We start from the raw sequence: 13,926 nt of genomic DNA, 5'->3' as shown, positions 1-13,926 counted from the left end.
CTTAAAATCAGCAAGTAACAAATCAAGATATTAGCATGAGTGTTATATGACTTCAAGACTTTGCTTCAGCAAAGATCTTGTTGTGTTTGTTTGTTTTTTTTTTTTTTTTTAGCTGAATACCAGTGCTGGTGAAATGATAAATGCTGGGGATCGTTTCTGCCTCTAACTGATATCGCACAGAGATGCTAGGGGGAAAGCAAAAGTATGGCAAGAATGCACAAGTGACTCTTTTGTTTGGGGGAAATATTGATTCAAGATCTTGTCAAAAAATGATTTGTCAGTCTATAAGAGCTTAAAACTGTATCTCCTGGTAACTTAAAAGATTTTTTTTCCTGTTTCATGGAAGACGACCGGATTCCCAAGCAAGAGAAACTTGTGCACCAAGTCAATTAAAGACTAATGTCACTAAAGTGTAATGATGCATATTGGTACATTTTTCCTTATAAAAATGGACAAATCCTTATTACTTACAATCCTGCTGCATTCCCCATCTGGGACTAAAAGTTGAATCAGCTATGAAGCCCAGCACGGAGCTCTGGACATGTATAGCACCTAAGTGCCAGATGCACCTAATCCCCTGGCTGGACTCCAGAATCTTGGGGTGAATCCTGACCCCATTGAAACCACTGGCAAGAGTCCCACTGGTTTTAAGGTCACCCTCTGGTCTCTGCTCCAGAAGATTTTTTGGGAGATCTTTCCATACTGGATTTTTTTTTTCAATGAAAATAAGTTGACTCAGTATTGATTTGTCTGAAATATAACAAAGAAGGCAGCAATGAAAAAAATATATATTAGCCTATGGGGAAACTAAATAACAACTTACAGTTATTCTGTTCTGACCAGATACAATAAAATATATCAGATGCAATATGTGAACATACATAAGCATTTTGGCTTTGTCTATTAAACTGGAATTCCTCACATGCTGACCTCTTGCCCTCCTCCTACTTCTACTTTTCTCTCTCCATGAGAAAAAAAGGGGGACAGAGGAGAAAGGGAGAATGAGAAAGAAATAAAGACAGAGAAAGAAAAAGAAAGAATGAGAGAGTAAAAGACAGAGCAAAAGAACAAAAGCAAGCAGGCAGGAGAGGGAGAGAAGGAAAGAAAAGAGAAAGAAATCAATGTGCTGCCAGTCAGTTTTTTAGGGCTTGTGAAAGTTATGGGGCCCTACATGGAGAAGGCATTACATTTTTTGATCTGCAGCCAGATTCTTAATGAAATAGGAGGGCAGGAGGGAGGCTAATGTGATTCAGCATCTAAAAGCAAGCAGTTGCATCAATAATCTTTAGCACTGGCACTTGTGCTAAGACAAAACATAACAGAGTTTAGAAGACAAGTTGTCAGTGTGATTTGGGGGCCTTTCAGTTATTCAATATAACTCCATTAGGTTTTGGAAGCATAAACAGGTAGCAGGGTTTTGTGAAAGTAATACTCTTAAACCAGTGTATAATTAAAATTGAGCTCTTTGGAGAATAATTCTACTATATATTACTAGAGGTGACCCCTCTCTTATCAATCTCCAGTGAATACCACTGGTTGTTTCAGTGCTACCTGCTCTCAGCCTGACAAGCAGTACTATGAAGCAGCAGGCTGCCTGCATCCCAGTCATGCTTTGTATTGACTTCTCCCTTCTTGCTGAAGGCAACATTTTTGGCCACCTCCATGGCTGGCCAGCTTCCGCCCCACTTCTCTAGGAAAGTTTCTATTTGTCTGTTTGTTTGTTTTTAAGGGGAAGTTTTTTGTTTATGTATTTATTTATTTATTTGTGTTGTCATAAATTAGGTTAAAGAAAATCTTATATATATATTTTCCTCTCTCTGTTGAACAGCACATAAAACTCAGACTGACTGACTTTTAAGGCTAAGCTTTGCAAACCTGCCTTTGTAAGGAATTTGATTGGGATGAAAATCCCACCAGTGAAGAGGTCTCACTTCAAGTTAGGCTATGCATGACTTGATTCTCCCTTAAATCCCTCAAACAGAGCGCAAGCTCGCTTGTAGCTCCTCACAGGCCCTTGCCTGGCTCTCCTGCAGGAATGAAGCTCCCTCTGAGGTCTCTGACCAAAGGAGAATATTGAAAGACAAGGCCATAGCTTTCATGGAGGTGCTCTAGGTAAAAACCACTAAGCCATGAACCAAATATAGCAGCTTTTCAATTTTTTTCACATCAATATTGAGTTTAACCTCCTATGACAGCTGGGCAGAATGGGCTTTCCAACAAAAGCACCCCAAAACTCCTCCCCTGTTCTTACAGGGCATCTTCTCACTGGAGAAAACACCTCAGGCATGAAGGCCCATACCACAAACACTGGAACTTGAGATGGAAAATTAGCTTCAGCCATGCAGAGGTTATGCTCCTTAAACATTAAAAAGACATCTCAGCAAAGCCTGGACCACCACTGAACAAGCTGAGCAGCACATTTATCCCGGTCAGGCTGGAAACCCAGATGGAAGAGGTTAAAAGACAAAGGAGCGCTGGAGTCACTGCACTGTGAACCTTAGTTTCCCACTTAACCGTAAAAGTCAGTGCAGTTTCTTAGTAATGAGCTCCTAACACTGATCCATGGCAGCACTTCCCACGGGTCAGTACTCAAACACACATAAGTATGAAAGGTATATTTTGTTTTTATTTTACCTCTTCTCTTCAGATCTCATGACGTTTGCTTGCTTGTAAAGTAAGCCATCTATATGTAAAAGTGACTCTACGGCTAAGACAATAATTAATTTTGCTGAACTGACACATCTGGTATAGGGAATGGTAAAAACCATTAGCAAAAGCTGATTTTGCAACATTATTTATTTTCTCCATTTGTCTTAAATACAACAGTTTGTTCACTGTTCTACATATCTATTTATATTAAAATAATACAGTAAGCTGATTTTAAATTAAAAGAAACAATTCAGCTAGTGAGACAGAGTAGGGGAATATGAATTACTTTACATCCCAAGCATGCAGAACCCTGTACTTCTATCCCTGAAGCTTACAGAGACTTTTTTTTTTTTTTTTTTTTTTTTTTTTTTGCCATTAATGTGGTTTCTCCTAACACAGAACTGTTGTCTGCCTCCTTCATTAATCTTCATAAATTTCAAGTGATACAATGGCCTGGCCTCACCCTGCAGGCAATAATAAGCAGTGGCAATTTATGAAGGCAGAAGTTTGGAGGAGTCAGCCCATACGCCTAACCTGTGTCGTGTTGCACCACAGTAGAGCCCCAGGGGATGTTGAGGGGTAGGGGGTATTTTAACTCCTTCACTTTTTGGCTTTTTCAATTGTCCTGATTTGTGCAAGTACTTTTAAGTTCCCAGGAAGGTCTAAACAATTTGTCTGTGTAAGAGAAAAGGAGGCAAGGATTCATTCGTGGTAGTATTTGGATAGCGTATTGTTCACACCCAACACAGCTGCCTCTGGCAGCGAACAGTCAGTACACTACTGAGATGTGAGGGGGCAAAGGATTTTCCTTCACACACAGCACCACCATAGGACATGTGTTGATCCCTGCTTGGTACAGCGTGGCTGCACCTCCAGCCTTTCTCTAGCTCCTGGCCAGGCTGGGAGCAAAGCACTGCCAAAAGCTTTGGCAGTCTCTGCTGTTCACTCTTTAGGGGGTTTTATCAAAAAAAAAAAAAAAAAAAAAAAAAAGCCCATAGCTAGTACTACTGCAGAAAATTATACAGCAATTAATAACAATTTACAAGGTAGCACCAATGTGTGCTACTAGGTATAAAAAGCAGCATAATTATAGAAAACATCACGTTAAGATGAAATTTCCATGGTACAATGCTGCATGCCCCTAAAGAAACCATTTTCTTCCATATTTACCCTGGGGAAAATAGTCTTCCATAAACAAAAAACAGTTAAGGTGTATAATTCAAGACCTAAACTGAAAAAAATTCTAACAAAGTCCCCAAGTTTAGCAGCTGCTCAGGACCACACTTTGGAGGTCTGTTCTCCAGACATTTATTGAAATCCCCTTCTAATGATTTTATTCTGTATGGGTTATGTGACACAATACAAGCAAAACAAAGAGAACGGAGCTAAAGCTCATGGAAAACTAACTCTCTTTGGAGGGTGCCAAAGCGGTAATAAAAACTGTTCTAATGATTTGATCAGCAAAACAAACTAAAAGCAAAGTTTGGAATTAATGAGAGCTCTAGATCAAAAATGTGGATGATTTTCCTCTCATTAGTGGTTTTTATCATCAGATGTTAGCATTGTTTGAATGAAATTCATTCAAAGACCTCAAATAAAAGCAGTATTTGGTAAAAGAAACCATGATTTGGGCCTATTAACAAACAGAACATCTTGCTAAATAATTCCTTTATGAACTATTCAGTAATGATGTAAAGCGGGTGTCTTTCTGCTGCCTCAGTGAAACAGCCTTCAGAAAGATCATTAAGCCGGCTTTTTGTAAGGCAAGCTAAACAGAACGACTGAAACGTCTGTTATAAGTTTATATTTGTATTCAACTCAATTAGGCCTTAGGCTAGAGATGAAAGCAGAGCAGAGTTTCCTCCGAGGCTATTTCAAACAGCTAACTTTCTTGAGAAGTGCTTCTGCAAACTACTTCGGGCCTTTCCAAGGAGCGTTGCATCACGGCAGCAAGGCCGGGGCTGGTGCTCGTAAACACGTCCAGCAGCTGATCCGTGTGGACGCCGGCCAGGGCTGTCGCGCCACACCGGGGCAGGCATTTCGGCACACGGGAATCCATCGCAAACAACAACAAACCCTCCTCTCTCCCTGTGCTCAGGAATCCCTCTTCCCCGGCTTTATTTCAGCCCCCGCTGAAGCCCCTGCCAGCTGGCTGCGGCGAGACAAAGCCGCTCGCAGCAGCGATGCTCCAAAAGGCTTTTGTCACCACAGCACCAGAGCATCCTGCCTGCTTTTGGTCCCAGTTGTGCTATTGCATTCCCAAGGAGGATCGGCTGCCTAAAGGATGGGATTTTCACTTGTTACCGGGGCTGGATAACAGTGGGCTGTGGAGGAACTGGGGCTCGTATGGCTGCGTGGCATCCCTGGTGTTACTGATGGGCTGATATCACCCATCCATAATGCCTCCTCTCCCTGGACCCTATGGCATGTTTCACTCTAGCACTGCAGTTTTTGCCTCCAAAAGATTTTGACCACATTAAAAAAAAAAAAAAAAAAAAAAAGACTGAAAATGCTCTGATCGTTTCTCATTAGAAACTCCCTCCAATGGATCCACTCTGAACAGACCGACCTCTTCCAAAAGAAACATGCTCTGTCAGAAACATTTCACCTGCTCTCTAAGTACATTCACTACACAGAGCCCTTTTATAATGTGCTAATTTATTTTTAGAAATGGTTTTATATCGCAGAGCACCCTGAGTGCCTTTGGCAACTTCAGGTACTTTAGAAATAAATGTATTATTATTCCTCTTTAGAGATTTAAACTGTATGTTAAGTGGTTAAAAGTAGCCATTACATGGTTGGTGGCTTTTTCTTTTATTGGTTTTCCCAATGGCATTTTTAATACTGAATTTTATAATTTTTATTATTTTTATTATTTATTTATATTACAGCACTTAGACTCTTAATTTGGGAAGAATAGGTTCCTAAAAGAGAACCTATTCTGTGCCTGGCTGTCAAATGAAGTGTCCTAAGCCGAAGCTGTGGCCCTGAGGACTCCTGATCTCTGGGGCACTCAAATTGTTCTCAGGTCTCACTGCTCCCAGTCACTTCCAGTTCTGTTCCCGCTCCTTCCTGGGAGACCCCCAGCCCTCCTGGGCTTTAGCAGCAAGGGGACATCCTAACACCTGGGTTTCCTAAGGAGCTAGGAATCTAATTGGCCTTTTTCAAATCATACTTGATATACAGACAAACAAATTGCAGTTCCCTTCTCTCCAAGGAAAGCACATGTTGCACCTCTTTAAAAAACAAACAAACAAACAAAACTTGTTTTTTATTTTTTTAATGTGGTTAATAAAATACATGTGTAGACACAGGCCAGACTCATCACCCTGCTCTGGGTGAAGATGATCCATACCTCATGGGGGCAGCTCATGCACCACATACCAGACTAGCCCACCACATATGGGCTTTGTCAGGAGGCTTTAAAAGCTGATTCTCTGTACAGAAGAATTCAAAATTTATTAATCCCAAACCAAAGCCCCAGAAAATGCTGCTTGGGCAGGTCAGAGGGTGAAGGGGAAAAGGCAAGGCACAGGCTCTGGGATCGTGAGATCCCCGGTTTCTGGGGAAAGACACAAGATACTGGCCTGTCGATGCTGGGGATAAAAGACCTCCCAGAAAGGCAACTAGGCCTTAGAGACAACAAGGGGTGAAGACCACCTCTCTTTTCATCCCCTTGTTCTAGGTGAAGCTCCAGCTACATGACCATTATGGTGCAAATAAAAGCCAGATTTCCACGTGTGTTTTTAGAGGACTGGGTGCCACTGATTGTGAAAAGTCACTACCAGACTAGCTCCTCATGCAATGAGGCGTTCATTTCTCTTCCTGAGGCACTTGCCAAGTTTCAACTGCCATTACTTAACATGTTCCTTAATTTAAAAAGTTACCATGTACTAACCTTCCTCATGAAACTGTCAGTCAGTGAGAGATGGAAAAGAGCCAACTGATTAGTTCTGATGGACTGCTGTATGGAGAGCTGGTCTGTGTCACTAAAATGCCAAATTACTAAGGAGGACTCCAGCCAAGTACAACACTTAGTGGACTGCTGTTACCAGAAGGTCAGTGCATCAAAGATACGGTGTCTCTGCAAAGCTGCAAGTTTCTTCCAAGCCTCTTTGAAGAGTGTTTAGTTACTCTGTGAAGACCTCCAAGGTGTCCCAGGTTTGTTTCCAACCTAGCTGCACCACAGCGATTCAGCCTGAGCTGAATGCACTTAGGTGAGAGACCAGTTGCAAACATACACTTGAATCTACCCTTATTCATTTGTCAAATTTAGGCAGGTGCCTGAAAGTAAGCAAGCCTGAAAATCTCACTGTGATATATATACAGGTTTTCATCTGCAGACAGATGCTTTATTGGCAAATAAAGCTGATGAGCAAATTCTGCTATTATAAACCAGGGTAAACATAAGACTCAGAAGAAGGCCAACAAACAGAAACAGGAGACACTTTCTAGAAACCACAGTCAGCTGCTCTATGCGGCAGGCTGGAAGCCTATGAGCACTGTCAAGACAGCCAAAAAGCAATCAGGTCAGCCAAACAGGAGCAGAGATGAAGGTCTCAGGATTGTCCCCATCAGTGATCATGAAAATCAGTAATCCCTCCACTGACGTTGACAGGTACTGGCTAAGATGTTATATGTCCACAAATCTCCATTAAGAGAAACCTTCATTCCTTCCGCAGCTTTACTAGTACCAAAATTTCATAGAGACTACAGAATTTGATCTGAAAAGTTTAATTCTTTGAAAATCTGGCAGCCTGGGTAGAAATTCTGGGCACCTGGCTTAACTATTGCTCAGTTTTCTCCAGTTTCATCCATGGTGCCATTATTTATTTAGTTCTGCAAGTTTTTAGAGGAATGCTGCAATGTGAAACATATCACTTGCAGAGAGCCCCAGTTTTGGCAGCCCTAGCAAAACTAATGCCAACTCAATGCAAATTTCTCTCTGCTTGTTTGCATGTATTATAACAGCAAGAAATATTTTTTCTTAGAGGCATAATGTAAATACACTGAAGACTAACATCAATGTCCAGATACAGAAAACGTAATAGCTGAGTTAGTTTATTTCCCATGTTTGTTTAGATAAGTCAATTATTTATGGTGACTGTCAATATTGTGTACTCAAGGTGGTATTAACAAAATAGAGTCCTCCAGCAGGAATTATCTGCTTGATTTTTTTTAATGTCATTACACACATCCCCCATTGTTTTTGGTATTGCTTTTGGTGAAGCATTCTGTAAAAAATCAACTGTATTAAAAAACAAAGAGTGCATCATTGCATGCCTCTAATGACCTGAAGATGTCGAATGCAGTTTCAAAGCTTCATTACACACAACAAAAAATGATCGTGGTAGTCCTGCAGCAGAGGGATTCTCACGGTCCTGCGAGCTCTTAAATCTTTCAAATGATCCGGTTTCTCCAGCAGGTTTCTACATCTGGTCTGGCTTCGTTTTTATTAACCACCAGCTCAACTAAATAACAATGTCCCATGAAGTCATCAGTTGGTGTTGGGCTCTGGACATGCTCTGGGGGGACCTGGCCTGTCCCTAATGCAGGAAGCCATCTGTGCTGGACAGGTGGATGCTCCAAGCTTTAGGGCTTAAAAACATACAACTATTGGTAGGAACCTAAAAATGCAAACTCCCACCTGAAATTTTGGGAAGGTAGCAGTGCCCCCAGGGACTGCCTACCAGATTCAGCCACCTGAGGACTGAAGAGCATGCAAATAGTATGGTTTGGGGTCACCCCATCATAATACACAGAACATAATACATATCTGATGTCAAATACATGCTATCTAATATCCATGTGTTTGCTTTGTCTAGATAAAAATAAAATGTTTATACACTCTTGACTACTTTGTATGACGGCACTGATGTTGTTAAACACCATGTCTTATCCTATAAACAGTAGGGATTCATTTATTTTTATATCCATGAAGTGTTTATTAAATTTACCAATCTCCAAAGAGCAGCCACTTATCACAATTCACCACACCCATGCAACAAATTCCAGCTATGTACCCAACATTCATTTTCCTGGGCATCACTGCAAACAAAGCCTTGTTTGCATGCAGCTGAGGCATGTGAAAGGTAAATAGAATGAGTTTGCCAATGGAGGTCAAAATTAGGTGTCAGTCCCTAAGAACCTATTCCTTAAGCATCAAACTTCTTTGGATTTCAAGTTTCAGATGTATTTAATCAAAAAGAATACAAAAGATTTTGTAAGGTGGCTTCTCCTTTGAGCATACTACATTTGCTCCTCCACCACGTGCTGCTGGATGAATTCCAGCTTATCAAGAGAATCTTGACATCAAAACAGGAACCTCCACTTCATTGATCACAAGCCTTTCTGTGTATTTGGGCAGGTTTTCAGTTTACCTCAAGACACAAACAAACGTACAGGCAAATCTGGTAATGAGGGTTTGAGGTTCTGCACTTGACTCAGTTAGTGACTCACGGAGCATCCCTGTGCCTTGGCTTATGCCTCTCTAAAGCCATATTAAAGTGGACATGGGCATTTTGAGGGATGTTTTGAAAGTTATATTACTTATATTTCTATTGTTAAAACAAATATTTGTGTGATTTTGTTGGTTTCACTGATGTATCATACGGCTTGGGTAAAAAAGGTTATTACTAAAAATGGTTTTGTTTTCTCACAAGTGCTTACAAACTCAAGCAACTTTACTGCTTCATGATTAAACAAGAGAAATCAATCAATTTTTCTTCCTCTCTTTTAGAAATAGGAGCCCGGTTATGCCTCAACTGAAACAGTCCTCCAGCAATCCCCTCTGAAGCTTGGTTCTGTGCCATCGGAGCAAACAGGAGCACTGCCATCTGCCTCCGTGCAAACAAGAGATCACCTTGTATTTCCGCAGCAAGGCTGAAGGAGTATCAGACCCTGCAAACCGTAACTAAAAGGTGTTTATTGCCATGATTTCCGTGACAAGGGCTGGAGCTGTTTGGTCCTGGGATTACAGAGGGAGACAGCGGAGGTACCCGAACATAGGAAAGGTGGAGGTGGGTAAAGCACTGCCGGGCAAAGAGCCTGGCTCTGCTGGGAGAGAGGAGGGCAGCAAAGGGATTTGCTTTGTCCGCTGCATTATCTGCGAGCTCTGCCAGCTCGCTGGCAGCCAGCAGTGCTGGGCTTCCCTGAGACTGGAGAGCAAGGGCCACCATCCGTCCTGCCCCATGCTGCCACCCAGCTCAGGTCCTGCTCTCTGAGCTTCCCCCATGTCTCACCTAAACCCAACCGCCCTCCCGCGGTGCCTTTTTTCCTGCAGCAATACTGGGGGGGATGCCTTTCTCTCCCTGCAAAAAGAGTCCATCCAGCATCAAGTACAGCTATGTATGCCAGTGCCAAGCACTGTCAGAGAGAAAATTACTTCTGATTAATGAGAAAGGAAAGTTAATTGTCATTTGGTATAAACGTCAGGGTGGAAACCCACGGAAGATAAAACATTGCTTTTCAACGAGAAGGAAGAGAAGATTTCCGTGGTGAAGCCTAAGCTTAATATAGATAAAAAAAAACGTTATTCTGCTTGGCTCCTGGGGAGCTCAGGATGTTTAGCTTTTACTACCAGCAATACGGGACTCACCGTGTAACCCTTCAGTGCACAAAGCTCACTGAATTTTTCGCATTTCTCTGGGCTAGATCCGCAGCTGGTGCAAATCACAGCAAGGGCTTTGACTTGGGTGGCACGCTGCCAATTTACTCCAGCTAAGGATTTGGTGCAGATATGTTTCCCAGTGTATAGACTTCTGGTTATGATAGACAGTTTCTGGGCTCCAAGCGGGACTGGTGATCTGAAAAGGGGGTTATGGGAACTGGCAAGATATGAAATGGTGTGGGAGAGCTGCAAATATTTAATTTCCTGTGAAATAATTCTCTGGTGGCTGCATGTATGCATGTGCGTGTGTGTATGTGCGTGCACGCAGTTCAACAAGTTACAGCCCAGAATGAAAAGATTTTCTATTTCCCGTGAACCACTCACAGCAACAATTGTCTGCCCAGGAGTGTCAGCAGGCAGCTGAACTCAGGCCCATTTTCCCTAATACAATGCCTTCAAGACCAAATTGACTCCCGAGATGCTTTCCAGCTCCCTGGCTGCAAAGCCAGTTATGTGTTTAAGGAGGAAATGTGCTGGGGAGGATCTGGCCTGGTTTAACGCCTGCGGAGAGATTCCAGACTTGTGCACCTGCCTCTCCCCATGCCCACGGCCAAATATAAACACTGCGGCCCCTGCACAGAGAGAGGGGCACAAGTTAGGGCCGCGGCTGTTCCTGCACTATAAAAATAGAGACAAATGCTTGCCTGCGAAGGGGAAGAATGCAAGGCTTCTCTAAAAGCCAAGTGGGAGCAAGTCCTGACACCTCCCAGCTCTTTGGCTTGTTGGGAAAGGTTCTTGTGCTTTCCATGTGCACGTGCACGCACACACACACACATGCACACAAGCATGCACCCAGGGCAGGAAACAAAAGCTGTGGGGAAAGCCTCACAGCGATGGTTCTAGCGGGGCTCAAAGAGGGGGCAAAATGCCTGTGGTCAGCGTTGTTTGTTGTCAGCATGGTTGGATTAAAAGTCCCCAAACCAACCCAACAAAAGCAAAAATAACACCCATCCCGAATTCCTCTTCAGAATGAATGGGGAGCAAACTACAGGATGTGCTTTCCCCTTGCCCCTCACTCAAGTCACCGCCTCTCCCCCAACACTTGCAGGGTGGAAATCTGTTGGCCTGTCTGTTTTCCACCCAGGTGGACAAACATATAGACAGGAGCCTGAATGCAATTTGCTGTTTCAGAGGAAAGCAAGGACTGCAAATGAAGTGAAATCGCTGATCTCAGGCAAGAGGGAGCGCTCCCTTCCCCCTCCAGCAAACACCCGCAGGGGCATGCACACACGTGCACACACGCACACACTTGCACACCCTTCCCTGCCAAGTTTTAATTAAGAAATGAAGGAAAATACAATATTTTTATATTGTCCTTTCAAGGAGATCTCTATTTGCATAGCTGGATCCCCCTTCCTCTGCACAGCACTAACATTAGTGTGACCTTTTCCTGCTAATTGGAAAATCTTACGGAAATAAAGCCTGTCAGAAAATGAGAAGTGTCTCCCCTTTAGGCTGGCCAAACGACCTCAGAGGGGGAAAAGAAGTTCTGAATTTCTGCTCCTTCTGCACACACTGCAAAATCTTTATTACTTCGGAGAGCCTTGAAACCCAGTAATGCCCCTCCAGTGCAAAGAGAAGTAAATAAATTTCTTCTTATGACCACTTTGGAGAAACACACAACCAGATTTACTCAGCAGGGATAGATACTGGACAAGATAATGAAGAGAGAATAAGAATATGATAGGGGTTTACAGCCTCTTCTGTCTCTTTAAAGTGTTTTAATCCTTCAGAAACAGGATATCGGGTCCATTTCCTTAAAGATACAGTATCCCTTCTGGGACGAGTAATGTTATAAAAACCTAAGATGTAACATCTATCTCACAATATTGATTGGCACTTTAGTGTGATAAAAGGGGTTGAACCTGAAGGGGAAAAAAAAAAGGAAAAAAGGTAAACTGGGATTACTCTTTGAAGAACTGAAAAAAAGTCCCTATAACACCAGGTCAAACTTTCAAAATATATATACTTTTCTCTTTTTTTCTTTAACATGGAATTGAACCAAATGCCATTTCAATGATTGTCTAGGCAATTCTCTTGATTTTTAAAGCATATAGATCTATGTTCGTAGCTTTATTACTAGCTGGTGCTGGAGCTAGCCCCAGCTCCAGCAGAAAGCACTGTGGATACTTTCTGTGTTCTTGCAGAGGAAAAAAAAAAAAAAAAAAAAAAAGAAAAAAAAAAAAAAAAAAGAAAAAGAAAAAGGAAATTTCAAATAAAGAGATATGCTTTTGTTTTTAACAGCAAACAAAGGAAACCCGATTTGAAATGACTGTCTGGTTCATTTACAAAATGCCCTTTTTAGACAGCATCACCTGTTTTTCAGAAGAGCTTTGAATGAAAACATTGAAACAACTGTCATCATATGGATATATCTACAGTCATTCCTGAATTACTCAAAGTTAAAATAACAGAGACACAAATACTGCAAACAATTATTCATCTGAGTAGTTCTTACTCATACGGATAGTCTCATTTAAGCCTGTAGGTCTATTTCCATGGGCTAGCAGGACTAGCCTCATATTGTAGGGTGAAGTTAGCAAAGCATGCAGGACCTCTGCCCACTTGCTGCCCACCCAGGAGCCCACCTGGCAGGTGCCTGCTTCGAAAGCCAGGGTGGCCCTAGGACCCCATGCCCTGGGGACAGATGTGACCCAGTGCAGGAGCCCGGGTTAGGCATTACACAACAATGTAGGGTGGTACTGGCATTACTCAGATCTGTCAAGTTTAAGTCCCAGCCTGCAAATGCACTGAAGTCAATGGTGTTTTCTGAAGGGGATGAAGTGACAGGCTCTTCCGAGACACATATGCTCCATCTCAATGTTATTCTCAGCCTGGTTTTTGTAATAAAGCTCAAAATATGCACTCCAGGCATCGCTGTGCTCCTTTGCAAGGAACTGGGTGCCAAGAGGCAGAATAGTGCTCCCATTAAAACATGCTCTGAATACAAGTAAACACCGAGTATGGAATCATCCTGCTTGCACTTTGGGGTTGTATTGTATTGTCAATGTGGCTGGGAACAGCAACACATTCTGCATCCTGATGCTGATTTAATGGCTAACAACCTGCAGAAAGATGCAGTTTAGCTGTTTTGCTGCCAGCACCTACCAGAGGATGCTCAGCAGAGGCAGGAGGCCATGCAAATCCCAATGCCCATAGCAGCTGAAGAAGTCAAGTGGAAAAAGGACACAGATTTTTGCCATCTAACACACTCTCCTCTCCTGCCAGTCTCTTTGGCTGTGTCACTTCACCTAAAACTCTCCCATCAAGACAATAAAGCAGAGATACACAGTTCTCATTCCAACCTCCTTGGACCACTGTTATGAGCAGAGCCGTCCCCATTTGTCAGGGACGTGCGGACACCCTGCCCACACAGACTAGGTACTTGCCCAGAGGGCCTCAAATTTAGTGAAATCTTTTATGGAGCTTGAATTATTCAAGCCTTGACCTTTAGCAAATCTCTCAGTCAATGCCAGTTAATGTCCTTTAAAATCATTGACCCTAGGTCAGGGACCAAGGGGGTGCTTCATCAATGACGGCACACCGTTCAAAATCAGGAGAGGTTTTGCTGTATATTTGTGAGTACCTGTGGAGGAGAACCACTGCCC

At 42.6% G+C, this 13,926-nt stretch overlaps 2 protein-coding genes across 2 annotated transcripts in view; one reads left to right on the top strand and one right to left on the bottom strand.

Annotated features, from left to right (window-relative positions):
- Window positions 1–9,409, top strand: part of WWOX (WW domain containing oxidoreductase) — a 563,654-nt gene extending 554,245 nt beyond the window's left edge. Inside the window, exon 9 of the mRNA XM_084533267.1 lies at window positions 9,389–9,409. Within this exon, the coding sequence (XP_084389393.1) occupies window positions 9,389–9,394 (6 nt within the window). The 3' untranslated portion in view covers window positions 9,395–9,409. The remainder of the gene's footprint in view (window positions 1–9,388) is intronic.
- The window catches only part of MAF (MAF bZIP transcription factor), a 180,294-nt gene that overhangs the window by 44,722 nt on the left and 121,646 nt on the right, over window positions 1–13,926 (bottom strand). The window lies entirely within an intron of this gene.

Source organism: Aythya ferina (assembly GCF_964211825.1).
Source record: "Aythya ferina genome assembly, chromosome: 12".
NCBI lineage: Eukaryota > Metazoa > Chordata > Aves > Anseriformes > Anatidae > Aythya > Aythya ferina.
The sequence above is the reverse complement of the archived record's forward strand: the minus strand, read 5'-3'. Positions and strand labels throughout refer to the sequence as shown.